We start from the raw sequence: 20,959 nt of genomic DNA on the forward strand, positions 1-20,959 counted from the left end.
CTGCAGTGAGAATTCCCCTGTGGTTCTCAGGCTTCTGTAATTCCAGCAAATACACTCTTCCTTCAGGTTCACTAAAATGCAGATATTGTGAGATAATGCTCATTTCTCACAGCTTGCTTAAATAATAATGATCATCATAGTAATTTACAACTTAATAGTCAACACTGCCTTTTTAACCCAGTCTGTGAGACTGAATCGTAAACGTGACATTCTTTGAAGTAAAGCTCTCAATTAATATACCAGACTGCATAAACTCTAATAACTTACCTTTCCACGGAAAGATAATATGTGGGTATTCTCTTTGAAGACAAATGGTGGAGAGTAGACTCTCATCAAAGACCCTCTGGCAGTAATGAGTTGCATTCCAGAAGGTTCCAGAAGGTTCTGTGGAAGGCTGCAGTTTGGGATTGGTTCTCAGGTGTCTGTCTAACTGCTTTGTAAGGATGAAGACTCCTGGTTCGTGCTTTAGCTACACCCACAGGAGCAACAGACTAAGACATTCCTCCACACAATAACAGACCCAGGAAGTGCAGACCCATGTATGTCTTATCTGTCCTGTTGTCCGCAGTCTGGTTTTATCTTAGAGCTAGCCTGGTGCAATCCATGTTGTGTATTGGCACTCCACTTAAGTTTCCTGTTTGTAAAAAGCCCCTTTCATTCAGTGATTCCTCAGGTCTTTATGGGAAATTTCTGGAAACCAGGAAGAAGGAAATAAAGGTTGTTTTGCTGAGGATGGGTGACGTTGGGCGCGGAACCCAAATGAGTGGTTTGAGCAGAAAGTAGCCTCCACGCTGGACTAATGCAATAGCCCTGACATGATTTCATTGCAGGGCTGTGACCGTCTACGACAAGCCGGCGTCTTTCTTTAAAGAGACACCTCTGGACCTGCAGCACCGGCTCTTCATGAAGCTGGGCAGCACGCATTCTCCGTTCAGGGCACGGTAGGCCTCCCACCCTCAGCTGCCTTCTCTCCTGCTCGCCACTGCCCTGGCCTCTCCCCTTCTCACTGCAGACCTGGGAACCCACTCATCCAGGGATTGGCAAACTGAGGCTACAGGCCAGTCTCCTGCTTTTGTAAATCAAGTTTCATTGGGACACAATGCACTCATTAACTTCTGAGTTGTCTATAGCCACCTTTGAGCTACAATAGCAGAACTGCGTTTTGCAACAGAGAACCTGTGTCCCACAAAGCCTGAAATATTTACTCTCTGGCCCTTTAAGGAATGTTTGTTGACCCCTGCACTGTCTTACTCTGCTGCCAATGGGTTCTCAGGCCTGTGGCAGGATCTGTGGACCCGTGTGTTCCCTGGGGTTTCTCATGGGGCTAAGGAAGGGACGTTTGTGCAGGTCCACATACCCTGAGGTGTGCCCCTGGGTAAGCTGGGGTGGTGTGGGAGGGCGTCTTAGCACCCTCATCTTGAGTCCAGGGGATGATAAGACCGTAAGCCCCGTGGAGAAAAGGAATTAGTCAGTCTTGTTTGCTGTTGTAACCTTAGCACCCAGCAACAATATTAGAGAAAGCAAGCCCAGGCCTCGATTGGCAGGGGTGGCCTGGTGCTACTGATGCGGTCGGGCACCCCAACCGTTGGGAGCCTGCAGGCCTCACCATAGCAGGAGATGCCCGTTCTGGGTCCTGGGCCTGCTCTGTGGCCTCTCACAGGGTTTTTTTCTGCTCCTTCAGCTCAGAACCTGAGGACCTAGCCACAGAGCCGTCAGCCTTCACGGAGTGGGATGCTGGGAGCGGGCTGGTGACGCATCTCCATGAGGGGCCAGCCCTGCTGGTCAGCAGCACAAGCTGGAAAGGTCTGCACGACCCCTGGGGCACTTGGGGTTGGTGTGAAGGGCACCTGGCCAACCTGTATTCTCCTCACCCCTGCCAGTCCTGCGTGCCCCAACCCCGCCACGGTCTCAATGAGAAGGGGAGGGCATGTGAGCTGGAAGAGTGGTGTCTAGAAACAGGCCCCTGACATTCAATTCTCTTCTCACAGACGACGAAGACTTCTCTATCTTGCTGGCAGCTTTAGAAAGTAGGTGTGCGGCTGCGGTGAGGAGCTCTGGGCTTGTCGGGGCCACTGAGCTGTGAGCTGCTTGCCTGGCCTGCAGCATGTTCCTGTCCCGGGCTACTGGGTGGGGCAGCCTGGGGACAGTAGGGGTGGTGGAGGTGGGCCACCCTGAATCCCCAGTTGGGTCATTGAGTGACCAGGCCCTCAGGCTGAAATGTCCCCTCCAGGAGAGTATCTCACAGAGGCTGGTGGCCTCCCTGCCAGAGCACTGCACTTTCTCCACCTGACCAGGGGACTCTGGCTATTGTTTATTTAAAAATCTTTTTCTGAATGGGCATGGTGGCTCACACCTGTAATCCTACAACTCTGGGAGGTCGAGGCAGGCAGATCACCTGAGGTCAGGAGTTCGAGACCAACCTGGCCAACATGGCGAAACCTGTCTCTACTAAAAATACAAAAATTAGCAAGGTATGGTGGTGGGCGCCTGTAATCCCAGCTACTTGGGAGGCTGATGCACGAGAATTACTTGAACCTGGGAGGCAGAGGTTGCAGTCAGCTGAGATCATGCCATTGCATTCCAGCCTGGGTGACAGAGCAAGAGTCTGTCAGAAAAAAAAAAAAAATTCTATCAGAAATTCCATGTAGAATTGTTTCTTTTTTTAAACACAGAGTTTGAACAACTGACTCTTGACGGACAGAACCTTCCTTCTCTCGTCTGTGTGATAACAGGTACCGCCTGGGACCCTGGGTGTCTGTTTGGTTGGGGGATGGTGGAGGGGGAGGGGCACACAGCCTTTACCCTGTGCTTCCCACGATCTTGTCCCCTTAATCCTCACTGCAGCTCTGTGCCATAGGGTCTTACACTGCTTGACATGTGGGAAACTGAGGCTCAGAGGGTTTCACAGCAGGGCAGGGAGCCCAGATTTAAATCTGTAAATACCAAGCTTTCTACTTTTTCAGTAGTTTCCAAGCATCTTTTTTTTTGTTGTTACGTCATTGTTGTCTTTTTTTTTTTTTTTTTTTTTTTTTTTTTTTTTTTTTTTTTTTTTTTTAAGACAAAGTCTCTGTCTCCCAGGCTGGGGTGCAGTGGTGCAATCTCAGCTGACTGCAACCTCCGCCTCTCACATTTAAGCAATTCTCATGCCTCAGACTCCCGAGTAGCTGGGACTAAAAGTGCCCACCACACCCAGCTTATTTTTGTATTTTTAGTAGAAACAGGGTTTCTCCACGTTGGCCAGGCTGGTCTTGAACTCCTGACCTCAGGTGATCCACCCACCTTGGCCTCCCAATATGCTGAAATTATAGATATGAACCACTGTGCCCGGCCATGTCGTTGGTGCCTTAACCAAGCCTCTTTTAATTTTTCAAACAGAAGAATCCCTGTCCCACAGTTACTGCTGCTGAGCCCTTTCAAGATGACTCAGTGAGGAGGGAGAAAAGCGGAAGCGGTGTGGGAAGAGGCGGGGTCTGGGCCAGCTGCTGGTCCTGCTCTCCTCCCTCCTCTGGCCTCTAGGCTCCCAGGACTGGCTTGGAACCCGCGCCATGTGCTCTGGAGGCTGTGGCAGGGCAGGAGCGGCTTGGAACCTGCGCCATGTGGTTTGGGGGCTGTGCCAGGGCAGGGGGAGACCTCTTGTCCCCTGTGCACAACACAGACAGAAGGCTGGGTCCACCCAGTGGGCGGTCGCGTGCCAGGCCAGTGCTTACCCCGCCATGTTTGCAGCCCGAGGCCAGCTGGCTGCAGGTGCAGGGCTATGCGTCAGGGGTCAGGGTGCACACACCCCTGCAGGTCTTGGGGCTCCTGAGTTGCTTCTGGAAGGGCCCAGATGGGGCCTGACTGGAGCTGCTGAGGGGTGGAGCTTCTGGGAAAAGGATCCCTCCTAGGGGGGAGTGTCTTCGGCCTGGAGCCATGTGGCAGGGACAGAGACGGGTGCAGGGCAGTGTCTGCTCTTCTCTGTGAAGGCAAAGGGCCTCTGAGGGAGTATTACAGCCGCCTCATCCACCAGAAGCATTTCCAGCACATCCAGGCCTGCAACCCCTTGCTGGAGGGCCGAGGACTACCCCCGCTTCTAGGTGAGAGGCCAGCAGGAGGCTCAGGGAGGAGGCGGGGCCTTATGCAGGGGTAACAGGGGTGGGTGGGGTGTACTTTTTCTGAAAAGGTGGCTCTGGAGGCCACTTGGGGACAGGACCTGGGCTCTGGCTGAACTCCCGGGAGGAGGCTACTTCCTGGTGTGCCAGCCCCTCCCTGCCAGGTGGTCCCAGAGGCCCTTTACCAAGGGGTTTGAGGAAGCCACGTCCTTTCAGCCTGCCACGCCCTCAATTCAGTCCTCTTCCTTCCTGCAGGAGGGCTGGGCCTGGGGTTGGGGCCACTGTTGCCCAGGTGTGGGAGGGCAGTGGCTTTGGGAGGTACAGGGATGATGAGTCAAACAGCGTCGCCTCCCCACTGAGATGGTTCTCCTTTGCCTCCGTCTCTTTCCTCGTTGATTTCTCCAAGTGGGGAGTCGTGGCTTGTTCCTGATGCGTCTCTAGAGCCACATCTTCCAGCTTCGAGTGAGCAGAGCCGTTGGAGGCTGAGGGCCTTTTCCTGGCAGGATTCTCCAGCTAGTCTTTGTTTTAGACAGTCTTGCCCGTTGCCTAGGTTGGAGTGCATGATCTCAGTTCATGCAACCTCTGCCTCCTGGGTTCAAGCGATTCTCCCACCTCAGCCTCCCAGGTAGATTACAGGATTACAGGAGCTCTCCACAACACCTGGCTTATTTTTGTATTTTTAGTAGAGACAGGGTTTCACCATGTTGGCCAGGCTGGTCTTGAACTCCTGACCTCAAGTGATCCTCTGGCCTTGGCCTCCCTAAGTGCTGGGATTCCAGGTGTGACCCATCATGACTGGCCCCAGCTAGTCTTTAGAAATGTTTAGCTATTTGGGTTTATTTTCACACTGACAGCTGGTTTGTGGTGGGTGTGCTGTGGTTTATTATTATTATTAATAGTATTATTATTATTATTTTTATTATTTTGAGACGGAGTTTCGCTCTTGTAGCACAGGCTGGAGTGCAATGGCGCGATCTTGGCTCACTGCAACCTCTTCTTTCCCAGGTTCAAGCGATTCTCCTGCCTCAGCCTCCTGAGTAGCGGGGATTACAGGCACCTGCCACGACGCTTCGCTAATTTTGCTTTTTTTTTTTTTTAGTAGAGATGGGGTTTCACCATGTTGACCAGGCTGGTCTTGAACTCCTGACCTCAGGTGATCCGACCGCCTTGGCCTCCCAAAATGCTGGGATTAGAGGCGGGAGGTGAACCTGGGAGGTGGAGGTTTCAGTGAGCTGAGATTGTGCCACTGCACTCCAGCCTGGGTGACAGAGTGAGACTCTGTCTCAAAACAAAACAAAACAAAACAACAACAAAAAAATCAAATTGTGGTTTCATAGAAAAAGTGTCAACTTACATTTTCAGATGTCCCAGCCAGGCCGTGTGGCTGCTTGGCCAGCTTAAGCCACTTGTGGTTGGGGATGTCGGGGGCCTTATCCAATTTTCACTCCCCTCGGGGGATGTTGCCTCACTGTGCTGGGAGGATTTGTGTTCCCAGGGCAGAGACCAGCGCTCTGACCCACCCCTCTTGCCTAGCAGGGTCAGTGGACCTGGATGTCTGTCTGGACACGTCCTCCAGTGGCCTGGACCTGCCCATGAAGATGGTGGACATGTTCAGGTGCTGTTTGCCTGCGTGTGCCATGAACTTCAAGTGGTAGGAGCAGAACCCGAATCTTTCTGGGGATAGCTTCACAGATCCACCGCTGAGGGGTAAGCAGTGCAGAGTGAGCTGCCCACGGTGAGGCCCTGCCCCTCGGTCAGTCCAGCACACACTGGAGGCCATGAGGAGGAGCCCTGCGGTTACTGTGGCTGGGCTGAGCCTCACTGAAGTAGTTGCTTCCATTTAGAGCTCATGTTATATTTAGGTTGGTACAAAAGTAATCACGGTTTTTGCCATTAAAAATGGCAATTACTTTTGCACCAACCCAATATGAAAAAAAAAAGCACCTTAAATACAGAACTCCACTCGGGGCTTTTGCTCCTAGAGTAGAATTGGCGGGAATTGCCTGCAGGCTTACATGGTTTTCTTTCTTTCTTTGTCTCCCACCATGTCCCTTTTGGCCAAGCTCACATGCTGGGTTTGAATCAGTTAAATAAGTGTCATGCTGTGGCCTCACTCCACCCAGCATAAATGGGTGTTTGGAAGGGTGGAGTTAGAGGAGATTCTAGAAGCAGTAGCCCCAGCACAAGTTGAGCCCTTGGCCCCTGCTCAGGAGCCGGCCCCTGGATGGGATTCAGGGATGCGAGCCCCTCGTGTGAGCTGAGCTCAGGGAATGTCGGGATCAAATCTGGTGTCCTAGAAAAGTCATCCTTTATGTGCTGAACCAGTCCCCAGGGGGTTGCCTTTACTTGTTCCATGGCCATGGAATTAAGAAAAACATGCAAAAATAACTTCAGTCCTTGAAGAGCATCCAGCACAGAAGGTACAAACCTTCCTTAAGGCTCTCTCCTCAAATCGGTTTGATCATTTTGATGTGCACCCCCCCAGGCCTTTATACCCTTCAGATGCCAAATCTAAGAACCACCTCCCAGAAGCCACACACCCTGTTCCAATCCCCAGCCTGGCTTGAGCGTGGGATGGGTGGGAGCCCAGCTGGGCACCCCAGGGGTCTGGTGTCTTCTCCAGGAAGCTCTCGGGCTCCCTTGGTTCTCTCTGCAGTTTACATGAGCTGGTGAAACATGAAGAAAATGGCCTGGTCTCTGAGGACTCAGAGGAACTGGCAGCTCAGCTGCAGGTAGCCATGTCTGCCACCACGCCAGGGTGGGCAGCGTTCTGGAGACTGGCACCGAGCCACGCTCCCTGATCCCTGTTTCATACAGCCAGGGTGGGACCATGCGGGGTCTGGTGGAAAAGCTACGGAGGGAGCAGAAGTCACAGAGGCTGGCCTACTCTGCTGTCCCATTTCGGTACTGTAGGCTCGGTAAAGTTAGGACACAACCCCACCTGCCCTCTGGATTTATGGAGCTGAGACTCCACAAATGATGCTGGAGCCGGGTGGGCCGGGCTGCAGTTTAGGAAGTGATCAGGATCAGGTAGGTGCGTGGGCTAAGGGAAGTTCTGGGACCAGCCTTGAAAGATGGGTGGAATTCTGCAAATGTTACTTGTTTCTTATTGCAAAAAGTAATACATCATTCTTGTCAACAGAATGATTGGGAGGATTTTCAGTAAAGGTCCAGGTCAGAAGTCATTTAGACTGGGTCCCCCAGTCTCTGTCAGAACCATGGTACTCTGCTGTGGTGTGAAAGTAGCCACAGATCATCTGTAGATTAAGGGGTGTGGCTTTGTTCCAATAAAGCTTTATTTACAAACACAGGCTGTGGGCTGGATTTGGCCTGCAGGCTGTAGTTTGTGATCCTTGATTCAGACAGTTTAGCAAGGCTGAAAAGAACACCCAGACCCCCTTGTTACCCACAGATGGGTGGGACTGTGTTGGCCAGAGGCCGAGAGGAGGGTGCTCACAGGGGAACGTAGAGCATGCAGAGGCCGGAAGGTGCTCCAGGGCACCAAGTGTGGGAAAGTGGGACATACGGGGAAGTTTCCAGAAAGCATGATGTCAAGTTGGAGGTGGAGCGCTGCTGGGGTGTGAAGGGTCTCAAGTCCAAGTGAGGGAGTTAGGGACTTGGGAGGGGTTGTTGTTGGGTCGGGGAGCTGGGGTCATCCAGGTGGTGACCTGGGATGGGGTGGGGACAGGCAATGAGGTAAGCTCTGCTCTTCAGCATTTTGCAGATGCTTTTCTCAAACTTTCCTGATCTTGCAGGCAAGCTAAACCAGTTCCGGAAGAACCTGCGGGAGTCGCAGCAGCTCTGATGGGATGAGAGCTGGGTGCAGACTGTGCTCCCTTTGGTTATGGACACATAACTCCTGGGCCAGAAGCTAAAACCCCGGGGCCCCTGCTGTCCTTCCCGCAGCTTCTTCTTGGAGTCTCAGGGCAAACCCTTTCGAGCAGCGCCTCCCAGTGGCCAGAAGCTGAAATGACGGCAGTGGTGTCACCTGGTCAATGACCCGGGAAGCTGTGGTTGGACCTGATTTCTTCTTTGGAGTCTCCGAAACGCTTCCTGTCTTCTGTTCTTCACGCCCCATGCCCCTGCTAGCGTATTACTGTTCTGTGACTTCCCTGTGACCTCTGCAGTACTCCTCATCCTGCCTTTGGTCTCCAGGTGTCACCTTTCTGCCATGTTCCTAACACTTTGATTCCTGTCTTGAAAAAAGCACCTGCTGCACCATAAGCCCAGGGATGTGGCAGCTGCAGCGGGCTTGGCTTTGTGAGGAACCGAGTGTGTCCAGGGATGTGGCAGCTGCAGCGGGCTTGGCTTTGTGAGGAACCGGGTGTGTCCACGTTGGGGGAACGTCATACTTGATACACACGTTTTTATTTGCACAAAGAAAATGCTATTTTTGGAGCCAGAATTTTCATGTCTGATTTATGGTGATTTTCTTAAGAACCAGAACTGCTGGCAGAAAGGGGGCACCCACACGCTTAAATAGGCGATGTCTTATTAGAGGGCAGTTTGTGGTTCCTGATTTGGAATTTAACATTCTCCAAACATTCCAGTCCAATGAAAGTTTTATCCGCTTTCCCATATAAAAATTCTTCCCATGAGAGTGATCTGATTCTCACAATCCCATTGGAGTCGTGTGTGAGTCCTACAGTGTGGGGTTCAGCATTGCCATCTCCAAGTGCTCTCCATAGGGAAACAGTTTCTGGTCATGATGAGCTTCCGTTTCCCATCTGATCCCAGCCCAGCCTGGAAACAGAGCACGTGTTTGAGGATGGCAGTGTTTGGGGACAGGACATGAGCGTATTGTGTGGGGCTGCTAGGACAGGCCTGGCGGGGTGGGGGGTGTCTAAGTCAGTTTACTTGGTTCACAGGTTCCCAGGCCCACCCAAGTACCTAGAATTGGCCTCCAGGATGGGACCAGAAATCTGGTTTTGCATAGAAATGGCTAGCAGCAGGCACCATGCAGCTGTCCACTCTCTGCCCACGTCTGCCCCAGCACTTGGCACAGCAGGACAGAAGCAGAGATCTGAACCCACATCTACCTGGCTGCTCCGTCAACCCACTGTTCACAAAGCTTAGAAAGTGGCCGGGCCCAGTGGCTCATGCCTGTAATCCCAACACTTTGGGAGGCCAACGCCGGCGGATCACTTGAGGTCAGGTGTTCGAGACCAGCCTGGCCAACATGGTGAAACCCCATCTCTACAAAAATACAAAAATTAGCCAGGCACGATGGCGGGTGCCTGTAATCCCAGCTACTTGGGAGGTTGAGGCGGGAGAAATGTTTGAACCCAGGAGGCGGAGGTTGCAGTGAGCCGAGATTGTGCCACTGCACTCCAGCCTGAGTGACAGAGTGAGACTCCATCTCAAAACACACACACACACACACACACACACACACACACACACACACACACACACACACAGCTTAGAAGGGGCTGGTGTTCTCATAAGCACAGATGTCTGAAGAGCCATTAGCCAGAATGATTCTTTTTTTTTTTTTTTTTTGAGATACGATCTTGTTCTGTCACCCAGGCTGGAGTGCAGTGGCACAGTCATTGCTCAACACAGCCTCGACTCCTGGGCTCTAGTAATCCTCCCACTTCCTGAGTAGCTGGGATGACAGGTGCATGCCACCATGCCAGAATTTTTTTTATTTTGTAGAGATGGGGTTCTGAATGCATGGCCTCAAGTGATGTTCCTGCCTCAGCCTCTTTTATTATTATTTTTTAGATGGTGTTTTACTCTGTTCCCCAGGCTGGAGTGCAGTGGCGCAATCTCAGCTCACTGCAACGCCTCCCAGGCTCAAGTGATTCTCCTGCCTCAGCCTCCCGAGAAGCTGGGATTATAGGTGTGCACCATCACACCTGGCTAATTTTTGTGTTTTCAGTAGAGATGGGGTTTCACCGTGTTGGCCAGGCTTGTCTTGAACTCTTGACCTCAGGTGATCTGCTCACCTCAGCCTCTCAAAGCCTCAGCCTCTTACAGTGTTGGGATTACAGGCATGAGACACTGTGACCCGGGATGATTTTCAATCACGGTTTTTTGTTACGAGTGGAAAATGCGTATTTATAAAAATGACGTAGTACAGACAAGAACGTGTAGCAATCTGTATAATCCTGCCATCGAAGGATGGTACCTGTTAACGTGTATATCAGGGATGTCCAATCTTTTGGCCTACCTGCGTTACATTGGAAGAAGAAGAATCGCCTTGGGCCACACATAAAATACACTAAAGCTAGCAATAGCTGATGAGCTAAAAGAAAAAAAAAATCACAACAAAACCTCATATTGTTTTAAGAAAGTTTACAGATTTGTGTTGGGCCACAGGTTGGACAAGCCTGCTATATATATGTTCTAGGTTTTCCCCTATAGGTATACTTATGTGAAAATGATTATTTTGATAATTTTTTTTTGAGATGCAGTCTTGCTATGTTGCTCAAGGTGGCCACAAACTCCTGGGCTTAAGCCATCCTCCCGCCTCAGCCTCCTGAGTAGTTGGAATATAGATACTCATAACCACGTGTGGGTGATTATTATTAGTTTTTAAACAAAAATGGGGCTGGGCGCAGTAGCTCACGCCCGTATTCCTAACACTTTGGGAGGCTGAGGCAGCAGATCACTTGAGCTCAGGGGTTCAAGATCAGCCTGGCCAACATGGCGAAACCTCGACTCTACAAAAAATACAAAAATTAGCCAGGCGTGGTAGCACGCACCTGTAGTCCCAGCTACTCAGGAGGCTGAGATGGGAGGATAGCTTGAACCTGGGAGGTGGGAGGTTGCAGTGGACCGAGATGGCACCACTGCACTCCAGCCTGGGCAATACAAAGCCAGACTCAGTCTCAAAAAAAAAAAAAAAAAAAAAAGGTTGGTGGGGGCTTATACTATGTGTGCTGCTTGGCACTGTTTTTTTCATTTCAAAGATATTGCAGGGTTTTTTTCACGTAAGTATCTGAAGAAAGACTTCCTTTTTTTTTTTTTTTTTTTCTTTTTTTGCTTTTTTGCGACAGGGTCTCGCTCTGTTGCCCACGCTGGAGTGCAGTGGTGAGATCAGGGCTCACTGCAGCCTCCACCTCATGGGCTCAAGCCATCCTCCCACCTCAGCTTCCCGAGTAGCTGGGACTACAGGCGTGTGCAACCACATCTGGCTAGTTTCTGTATGTTTTGTGAAGATGGGGTCCCACTATATGGCCCAGGTTGGTCTTGAACACCTGGGGTCAAGTAGTCGTCCTGCCTTAGCCTCCTAAAGTGCTGGGATGACAGGCCTGAGCCCCGCAACCAGCCAGCCTCCTGTGCAAGGTTGTGCGGGACTCTGTCGTGGAACCCAGTATGTCTTCGTGTGCTGGCTTGTTTGTTGGCCCTGTAGTTAATGGGCTGCCCCACGTGGACAGGCACTGGGTTGTCCGTGTCTCTGTGTGCAGGCAGAGGCTGCTGCGGGTGCATCTGTGTACATGGCTGCCAGGAGGGGCTGTGCTCAGGGGGAGCTGGGGCAGAGGCTGGTGGCAGTGGGAGGCTTGGGTGTAGTGTGGAGGCACGAGAGCCAGGTGGCCGGGCTGCAGTCTGAGGGAGCTCGGGGGTCGCTTGGCCTCTGTGTGTCCTAGTGTTTTTGTCGGTGAGATGGGACAATGACAGAACACCCTCACAGGTGCTGGGGGCTGACCAATGTCAGATCTCAGGACAGTGGCTGGCCCACTACGGGGCCAGTTCCCCTTCTCTATAGTCACCCTGCTCGTCTTCCATCAACAGGGTGCTCAGGACAGTGGCGTGGTGGATCCGCCTGTACAGCCTGTGCTCCAGCATCCTGCAGGCCACAGCTGTGTCCAGCCCTGACCCCGACTGCCCCTCCCGCCACCTCCATTTTATAGATGAGGAAACCGAGGCCCAAGGGCTTAGGGAACCCTGCTCTGAAGCACATAGTAGGGCTGCTGGGCTCAGACCCTCCCTCCCTGTGCTGAGCTGCCCTCCTCCTGCCGCAAGCCCCACACGCCCCAAGCCCACCCTGCTCACTGGCCTCTGCCCGAGTTCCCCGCATGGTGTGGGAGTGTGGGGCATCCTAGCTTTTCCCTGGCGCCCAGTTCTTTCACTTCCACTGGAGTCCTGCAGGGACAGCTCGGGGACCATGCAGGCCCGGGTGGGCGTGGGGGCTCACCTAGCTCGGTGGTGAACAGCTGGCACATCTCTGGGTTGCGGACGGTAAAGGCCACGTAGACCTCAGGAGCCTGCTGGTGCTCCCGGCAGGCAGCCAGCCTCCGCAGGACCCCGAGCAGCGACACGATGGCTTCTGGGCAATACAGCACATCTACGGTGAAAGCTTCAGGTTACTGAAAGGGACAAGTGGAAAGTTCCAGTTCATGCTGACCTCAGCAGCAGGGCGAGGCCAGAGAGGCAGCGGTCATATGAGACTATTAGATGCCATTTGACCATTTGGGCCATTAGATGGAAGGGCAATTACTTGGGTGAAAAAGGATAACCCGTAGTAGAGAAAGCTGCAAAAGACCGAAGCAAAAGAAAAAAATCTCCAGACTCACTGGTGTTCCTTAAAAACCAGCTCTGGTTCTCGGCCTATCTAGAGGGCTTTGAATGACAGAAAGCCTGACCCTGCCGTGAACTTCGTGTTTCAGGTGTCTGCCGATTGGTCTGCTGGCTTGCAGGGGGGGGCTGTGTCCCTGGACACCGCTGGACCTGTGGGTTTCAGGGCTGGGACCCAGGACCACAGGCAGAGCTCTGTTCCACCAGAGAGGGGACTGAGTGTGCTGGCAGGGGTGAGGGGTTTTCGGTGGCCCAGCCAAACACCACCTTCTCTCAAGGGCCCTGGCCTCGTCCCAGAAGTGGTTGTTTTCCTCCTGTGGTCTCTGAAGGACACAGGGCATGGCTCTGGGACACAGCCATGTGGTGACGACTGTAACGGGAGTATGCCTGTCTCCAACAAGAGGGCTGTGGCTTGAAGGTCACCTTAAGAGGCACCCCTGTCCTTTGATGTCACCCTGGAGGCCCAGAGTAACTCTTCTGGAAGCCCCATCATGTCCATGCCCGACAGCGTCCATTGTTCCCTTTTCCCAGAGCCAAGAGCTGGGTAGAGCTGCAAGGACACTGCCTACACAGGATGCCCGGGGCTGGGCATTACCTGCTGCAATGACAACATCTGGCTGGAAGGCAGAGAGCTGATGGACCGTCGCTACGTCCCAGTCCAGCTGGGCCACTGTCACCCTGGGGCTATCTAAGTTGGCAGTGATGTCTGCCTCTAATGAGAGGCCATTGAGAAGGACATTCCCTCGGAGCTGCTCAAGGACCCAGCTGTGACAGTCGCTGAAGATGTATGCCCGGGGGTGGCACGTCTTGCAGATGGACAGGCCTGTGAGGCCGGCGCCACTGCCAAGCTCTAGGACAGTCCTGGCGGGAGGAAAGGGGACCGTGTCTTCGACTGCACCAGGGTAAGCCTGCCTTGGAGCCCTGCCCTGTGCCCCAAGGTCACCTGTTAGTGAAGGCTGCTGGGTTCTCGATGACCCATTCTGCAAGGTAGACGGCGGCTGCCCTGTGCCCCGAGGTCACCTGTTAGTGAAGGCTGTCAGGTTCTCGATGGCCCATTCTGCAAGGTAGAGGGCGGCGTCCCATGTGACCAGGCCTGTGGTACCGTGGGAGATGATGGCTGTGCTCTCAGAGAGTGTGACCGAGCCTTCCGAGGGCTGCACCAAGAGAGGGTGAGACAGTAAGTCCAGCAATCAGAAAACAAGTGGCTTAGAAGACAAGTAGCCATCTGCCACATGGCTGAATAAACCATGACAGGACCAATCGCCACTCAGCAATGAGAAGCAGCTAACTGTTGACATACCAACAGCTTGCGTGGGCCTCAAGGGTGTCACGCGGCATGAGAGACACTCATCTCAGGCCACACAGGATTCCATTCATCGAACATTCCTGAGACAATGGAATTCTGGCGATGGAGCACAGGTCAGTGGTGACCAGGGGCCAGGTGTGGCTATGAAGGGGTGGCTGCCTTGTGATGATTCAATATGCTATGTTTTTCCTTTGTGGTTTTCTGTATCTACGCTTTATCTTATTTTATTTTTGAGCTCTGTCACCCAGGCTTGAGTCAGTGGCACGATCTTGGCTCACGATCTTGGCAGAGGCAACCTCTGCCTCCTGGGTTCAAGCAATTCCCCTGCCTCAGCTGCCCAAATAGCTGCGACTACAGGCGTGTGCCACCATGTCCGGCTAATTTTTGTACTTTTTTTTGAGACAAAGATTCGCTCTCGTTGCCGAGGCCGGAGTGCAATAGTGCGATCTCGGCTCACTACAACCTCCACCTCCTGGGTTCAAGAGATTCTCCTGCCTCAGCCTCCCGAGTAGCTGGGATTACAGGAGCCCACTACCACACCCCGCTAATTTTTGTATTTTTAGTAAAGATGGAGTTTCACCATGTTGTCCAAGCTTGTCTCAAACTCCTGACCTCAGGTGATTCCTCCCGCCTCAGCCTCCCAAAATGCTGGGATTACAGGCATGAGCCACCACACCTGCCCTAATTTTTGTATTTTTAGTAGAGATAGGGTTTCACCATATTGGCCAGGCTGGTGTCGAACTGCTGAACTCAGATCCACCCGCCTCGGCCTCCCAAAGTGCTGGGATTACAGGCGTGAGCCACTATGTCCAGCCCTGTCAAATACTCTTTGAGGACTGGGCACCAGGTCCTTGTGAAGCAGGTAGTGTATGTCACCCATTGGACAAATGCCCAACAACCCCATGAGACATGCTGTTGTTGTTGAAGTGCTTGATTTACAGACAGGGAAACTGAGGCTAAAGAAGGTTAACGGACCTCATGTCTAAGACTGCAGAATGGGTGAGTCAGGATTTGAATCCACACCCACGTTTTCACTTTGTCTGTGCAGGAAGGGTATCTGGGCTGTGAGGGGGAGGAGGGTGCCCTTCTCATATCAGCAAATAGCTCCAGTGGCCCTGGGTGGACTCCTTGGCCATCAGGGTCTCTGCCAGTGCCTTGTACAGCTCGTCCATGTGGACAGCCTCGTGCTGGGGGCAGACAGAGTGAGAGCTTGTTTGCTTTCATTCTAATCTGTATAAATGGCCAGATGATTTTCACCAAGTTTGGAGGGGAGATTTGGGATGGAATGGTGTAATATCGGCCAGCTGGCATATAAAATATTCACTTTGTTGGGCGTGGTGGTGTGTGCCGAATAGTCCCAACTAATCTAGAGGCTGACATGGGAGGACTGCTTGAGCCCAGGAGTTCGAGGACAGCCTGGGCAGGAGACCTTGTCTCTAAAAAAAAATGTCACTTGGTAGGGCAACCTGGATGGGAGGGCCTTCAACAAGAGGTGTTGAGAGGGTAGGGTTAGGTGTAGTCTAGGGCAGGAAACAAGGATTCCATGAGAGCTGCCACGTGACCATGACAGAGAGCTCTGTGTTTGGATCAAACACAGAGAGGAGGAAAACAAAAGGTGCTTTTAAGTGAGCCCAGGCAGAACTGTGAGGGCGGCCCATGCTGCAGGCTGTGGCTGTCAGCAGGCTGCTTCTCCACAGCTGGCCCCGTCCTAGGATTCACAGGGTAGCAGCAGGGTACACTGGGTGACTGCTGCCCTCTCCTGGTGGCACAGGGCAGACCTGCTGGTGAACACAGATGCACGTTTTTGGGGAGGACCAGGGAGAAAGCAGGTATTGGAGAAGCAGGGGATTGTTTATTTGCTAAAAGTGTGGCCCTTTCACTCAGCAGGTCTGCTACTGCCTACTAAGGAAGGGCCTCTCGACATCCTCATGTCAAACCCTGCATGCTCGGGCCCATCTTTAAAATCCATCCTAGGCCAGGTGTGGTGGCTCATGCCTGTAATCCCAGAACTTTGGGAGGCCGAGGCAGGCAGATCACCTGAGGTCAGGAGTTCGAGACCAGCCTGGCCAACATGGTGAAACTCTGTCTCTACTAAAAATACAAAATTAGCCAGGCATGGTGGCATGTGCCTGTAGTCCCAGCTTCTTAGGCACGAGAGTTGCTTGAACCCAGGAGGTAGAGGTTTCAGTGAGCCGAGATTGTGCCACAGTAATCCAGCCTGGGCACCACAGTGAGACTGTCTCAAAAAACTAAATAAATAAGTAAAAAATAAAATCCATCCTGTATCAGTCAGGAAAGAGCTAATTCCAGCAGGATCAATGCAGAGAATTCACCAGAGGAACTAGTTCCAAAGGTATGGCAAGAGCTAAATCTTCCAACAGGGGCCTGTGGGGCAACCCAGAGACAGACAAGAGCAGGAAACTCCAAACCCTTCGGCGGGCAGGACAGAGGGTGTGGGTGAGGGTTCCAGTGCTGTGGGCTGGACCAGCATGGAAGGAAAGAGAATTCATATTCTAGGAGCTGGGGCCCCAGAGAAGCAGCTGCTGTGGAAACCCCAGGAGGCAGAGTGAGGGAGAGAGGCTGGCCTCGCCTTCTTCCCGCCCTGCACTGTCTCCCATGGGTCACACTCAGCTGCAGCCAGTTGCCTGGGGAGGCCCCTGCCATGCTGGGGTTGGCAAAGCAGGCCCAGAGCCTGGGAAGGACGGGGGCTCCAGCACGCAAGTGGCTATGCTGTCCGGCTACTGGGCGGACACTGCCCATTGCTTACATTTTTGATGAGTTCTGAGAGAAAGCACCGGGCATACTTGACTGATGGCGGGTGCTTCACACACACAGGATGCTTCACAGTCTACGGCAAAAGACAGAACGCTGGTTGCTCGAGAGCCCGTCTTAAGTCTCCTATGAGCTTCAAACCAACACAGCAGAGGGCAAACTGCAGGCTACCCGATCCCTCAGCAGAGATGTAGATGGACACGGCGTTCTGGCCCCACGCATCTGAAGTTTGTCTTAAGATATAAGCTGTTTCCTAAAGATGCTTCCACTGCAGTGGCACAGGCTATGGCAGCGTTTCTAATGCCCATTCTGAGCAGGAACACAGGGCATGTGGGCCCAAACCACCTCCCTCCCAGGGGAGCCAGTGTGAACCAGGGCTTGCAGTAAGGACAGTCGCCAACTGTCTGGCTCTATGCAAGAGGCGGGAAGGCCCACTCGGCAACTGCTCTCTTGGAGTATGTGTCCCTGGGGACAGGATGGAGTGGAGGGGACGCTCAGGGTGACACTCCAGCTAAAGCCGAGAGAAGCCAAGTGCAGGATGAGTAAGTTCCAGGCAGTGGGAACAGCCTGTGCAAGCTCTGAGGTGGCCACGGGCTGGCACTTGGAAAGGAGGGCAGAGGGACTGGTGCAGCAGGAGTGGGGACGGTGGGAAAACAGGAGCCTGGAGGGAGAGGGAGGAGACAGTCCGCAGCGCCTGCTGGCTGGGAGGGATGCAGATTCTGCCCAAGGGCAGCAAAGTACCCCACGCAATACACAGGCTCTTCATGCTGCTGCTGGTTTTTCATTTTTTCTGACACAGTCTCGCTCTGTTGCCCAGGCTGGAGTGCAGTGGCCCGATCTTGGCTCACCGCAGCCTCGCCTCCTGGGTTCAAGCGATTCTCCTGCCTCAGCCTCCCGAGTAGCTGGGACTATAGGCGTGCACCACCACGCCCAGCTAATTTTTTTTATTTTTAGTAGAGATGGGTTTTTGCCATGTTGGCTAGGCTGGTCTTGAACTCCTGACCTTAGGTGATCCGTCCACCTCAGCCTCCCAATATCCTGGGATTACAGGTGTGAGCCAGTGCACCCAGACTTGTGCTGGGTTTTAAAGCAGCTCTCCCTACATCTCATGCCTCACCGCCTATGAGAGTGAGGCTCAGGGTGAAACTCAGACCACGGTGCGAGATAACATCAGTTATCTCCATGCTCGAAGCTCTGACCTACTGTATTGCCCCGAAAGTCTTCCCTGCTGTGGCTGCATCTTTTTCAAGTGGATAATCTTGGTTCACCTCTAGCCCAGGAATTCTTCACCAGGGCTCCTAGGATGGGCTGGGTGGGTGCGGGTGGAGGATGTCTGCCTCCCTTGAGTTTGTATGGAAAATGTATTCTTTTGGTGCACTTCTTTCTGGGAGGGAGTCTATTGCTTTGTCTTTTCTGAAGGGCTCATGGCCCTTCGAAAATGAAGACCCAAGATGCAGGGTGATCTGTACTTGGCCGTCAAGGCCAAGGTCAGCCTGTGGCTGGGTCGGGTGGTGATCCTGGCTCTCACCTGTATGCAGATGCACTTGAGCCCAAACCCCACCCTGGGCAAAGCAAGGGCCCATTTAGGTCTAGAGGAGACAGGAGTGGGCAGGACAGGCCTCATGAATGCAAAAAAGAGTCTCTGAGCATCTACCAAATGCTGGAAGCTGTTTTGCACCTGTCATCTCTGTTTTTGCCGAGGATGGTTTAAAAAACATTCCCTAGATTTCCCCCCTCTTGCAGATTTTTGTATATTCTGATGTCTTTGTCTAAGTCTTAGATAGAAAATGAAAGCGCAGGAGCTGTCGGAGATGCTGACACCCACCTGCAGTGCTGACTCAATGGTTTTGTTCTTTGAACAGGGGTGTTTTTAAAGGGTACAAGCACACCTGTGGTTCTTCTCTCAGGTCTTCCGGAGAGATTCAGGAGGCAGGGTCATGAGTCCCAGGGACTCTGGAATTCTTACCTTCTGCAAAATATCCCGCAGCAGCTCAGAATCTGATGAGTCTCTTAACTTTGCTTCCAAGCTCTGTGTGGACGGGAGAGAGAGAAATCTCAAAGGCGCATTCACAGGAACATTAAAACACGCAATAGAATGTGTTGGCAAAGCGCTTTGTGATCCCTCCCTGGGGACGTGGAGCCAGTTGGAAGTGGAAGCCACAGCGGCTGAAAGCCTGACCTTCAGATGTCGCAGGGTGCACCTGGATGAGTCACAGGAAGAAGGCTGACTCTTGGCCGCATTAGTCCTGGCTACTTAGCGGCCACCCAGGTCATGGGCCAGCTCCCTGGTTGCACTGGTCAGCCAGGAATTACCAGGACAGCCATGGCACCAAGGTTTGATGGGCTTGCCATCTGACTTTAAGTGGAAATGCAGAATGTGCCCATACCAGCCTGGGTTACATTGTCCTCTTACAGGGGCCTCAAGTCCAGCAGCAAGCTTTGGCTCCCGAGTTAGGCAGACTGTCCCGGCTGGTATGTGACACACGGCAAGGCACTTCATTGCTTCAGAGCTCCTTCCATGCCATAAAAGGCCCTACAAGACCTGGTCCTAATCCCTCTCTCTGGCCTATTCTCCCTCACCCCTGGCCCACACTGCTCACTGCACTCCAGCCACACTGGCTGCCTTGCTGTTGTTCCTCAACCACAGCTGGCTTGTTTCCACCACAGGACCTTTGCATATCCTGTTCCCCAAACCCTTCCCATGGCTGGCTGCTTCACAACTCAGGCCCCAGTTCAAATGCCACATCTTTGGGGAAGGCTTCCCTGATACCCCGACTTTGGTGACTCTTCTCCCCAGTTGCTCCATTCACCATTCCCCTGTTTTCTTGGCTTTAAAGCCACTCTCATCTGGTCTTTTCATGTTTATTCATTTATTTGTTTATTCTCTGGCTCTCCCATGCAAGCAGAGCCTCATCTATCATGGGTACTGCTGATCCATGATGCTTGGCTCACGGAAGGTATTTATTAAACATTTTGAGACTGAATAAAAACACTAGCTAACACCGACATGCATTTACCATGAGCCAGGCACTGATCCACAGGCTTTTGTACTCAACGCTGACAACAACCCTAAGAGGTAGGTATCATTATATCAACCATTTTATTAATAAGAAAACAATAGCACAGAGAGATGCAGTCACTTGCCCAAGGTCACACAGGGCCAGGGGTTGGGCCAGGATTCGAAGCAGGCAGGCTGTCTCCTGGGTCTGAACTCTCAACTACTCCACCTTAATCAAACAATCCCTCTGGTCAAATGTGAGTGATAATAATAGTACCCACCTCATGGGTGTTGATGTTGAGCCCAAGTTAGCATTCAGCGTGGGCATGTGAACAATTATAGTCAATATTGAATGGAGACCTATGATGCTTTTATGAAGGTTTCTATTTTGGGTTAAAAATGCACAAATTTCTCCTGACCAGAAATGATCTCTGAGTGCTAAATATTTCATGTCAATGGAATAATGCAAATGATTAAGCAACACCCCATAAAATGGGGCAGACCCAGGGAGGAATATATATCCAAACTGACTCATCCCAGTGAGCTCACTGCACATGAATTACAAATGGAGCGGGGTGCATTAAGCCCCTCTGCTGACAGAAGGGAGGCTGCTGCCTGCCATGCGCCTGTGCTGAGAATGGCATGTCCCCAGGGAGAGGAGAGGCCACCCCCCTTCTCTGTCTCTTCCATCACAGGCGTGAAAGCCTCAGCGCATGAGCTGATTCTGTGCAGTGCTCGACATACAGATGAGAACACTGAGGCCCGAGGGACAGCCTTTGACCTGGTCACCGCGCTCAGGAGGAGGTGGTTACCCGCGGGCCTGAGGGCGCTGACTTTTTAGAATGGGCGAGGGCAGCTGTGTCCCAGTGACCAGAACGATTACTGCCTTTAAAAAGTCATGAAAATAATCGTGAACTGTACCCTACAGCGAGCGCGCGTCTGCCCCCCAAGACTGTGGAGAGGCCCCCAGCTTCCGCCGCCAGCTCGCGGGGCAGGAGGGGTGAGAGCGACTCTGGCCAGGCCCCAGGGACGGGGACCGGGTCTCGCGGTCCTGACCGGGGAGAGCCCAGGAACTCACGTTGCAGGAGCGCCGGGGGTTTCAGCACGGAGACCCATCCCGTCTGCCCCTGGACTCTCGCGAGCCCCGCGGGCCTCTCCGCTCGCCCCACCGCCCACCTGTCAGGGGAAGGAGCGCACTGTGCGCGCCGCTAGGAAGCGGCGCTCGAAACTCTGTAGCAAGAGTTTGGTACCCGCGTTCTCCTCGGGCGCCAT

General features: G+C 52.8%; 2 protein-coding genes across 2 annotated transcripts; one reads left to right on the forward strand and one right to left on the reverse strand.

Annotated features, from left to right (window-relative positions):
- Positions 1 to 822: 822 nt before the first annotated feature.
- LOC134807032 (putative glycosyltransferase ALG1L2) lies at positions 823 to 2,990 on the forward strand (the record flags this gene model as incomplete). Its single annotated transcript, XM_063780490.1, has 3 exons — positions 823 to 941; positions 1,682 to 1,803; positions 2,673 to 2,990. Coding segments are annotated over 3 exons (426 nt in total), but the record flags the coding sequence as incomplete, so codon positions are not given.
- A 4,370-nt stretch (positions 2,991 to 7,360) lies between these two features.
- On the reverse strand, positions 7,361 to 20,959 carry LOC104008109 (putative protein N-methyltransferase FAM86B1). The gene is given in 7 exon segments (XM_054660782.2): positions 7,361 to 8,831; positions 12,232 to 12,381; positions 13,207 to 13,472; positions 13,632 to 13,765; positions 16,685 to 16,765; positions 18,656 to 18,718; positions 20,864 to 20,959. Coding segments are annotated over 7 exon segments (891 nt in total). The 3' UTR covers positions 7,361 to 8,730.

Source organism: Pan troglodytes, chromosome 8 (genome assembly GCF_028858775.2).
Source record: "Pan troglodytes isolate AG18354 chromosome 8, NHGRI_mPanTro3-v2.0_pri, whole genome shotgun sequence".
Taxonomy (NCBI): domain Eukaryota; kingdom Metazoa; phylum Chordata; class Mammalia; order Primates; family Hominidae; genus Pan; species Pan troglodytes.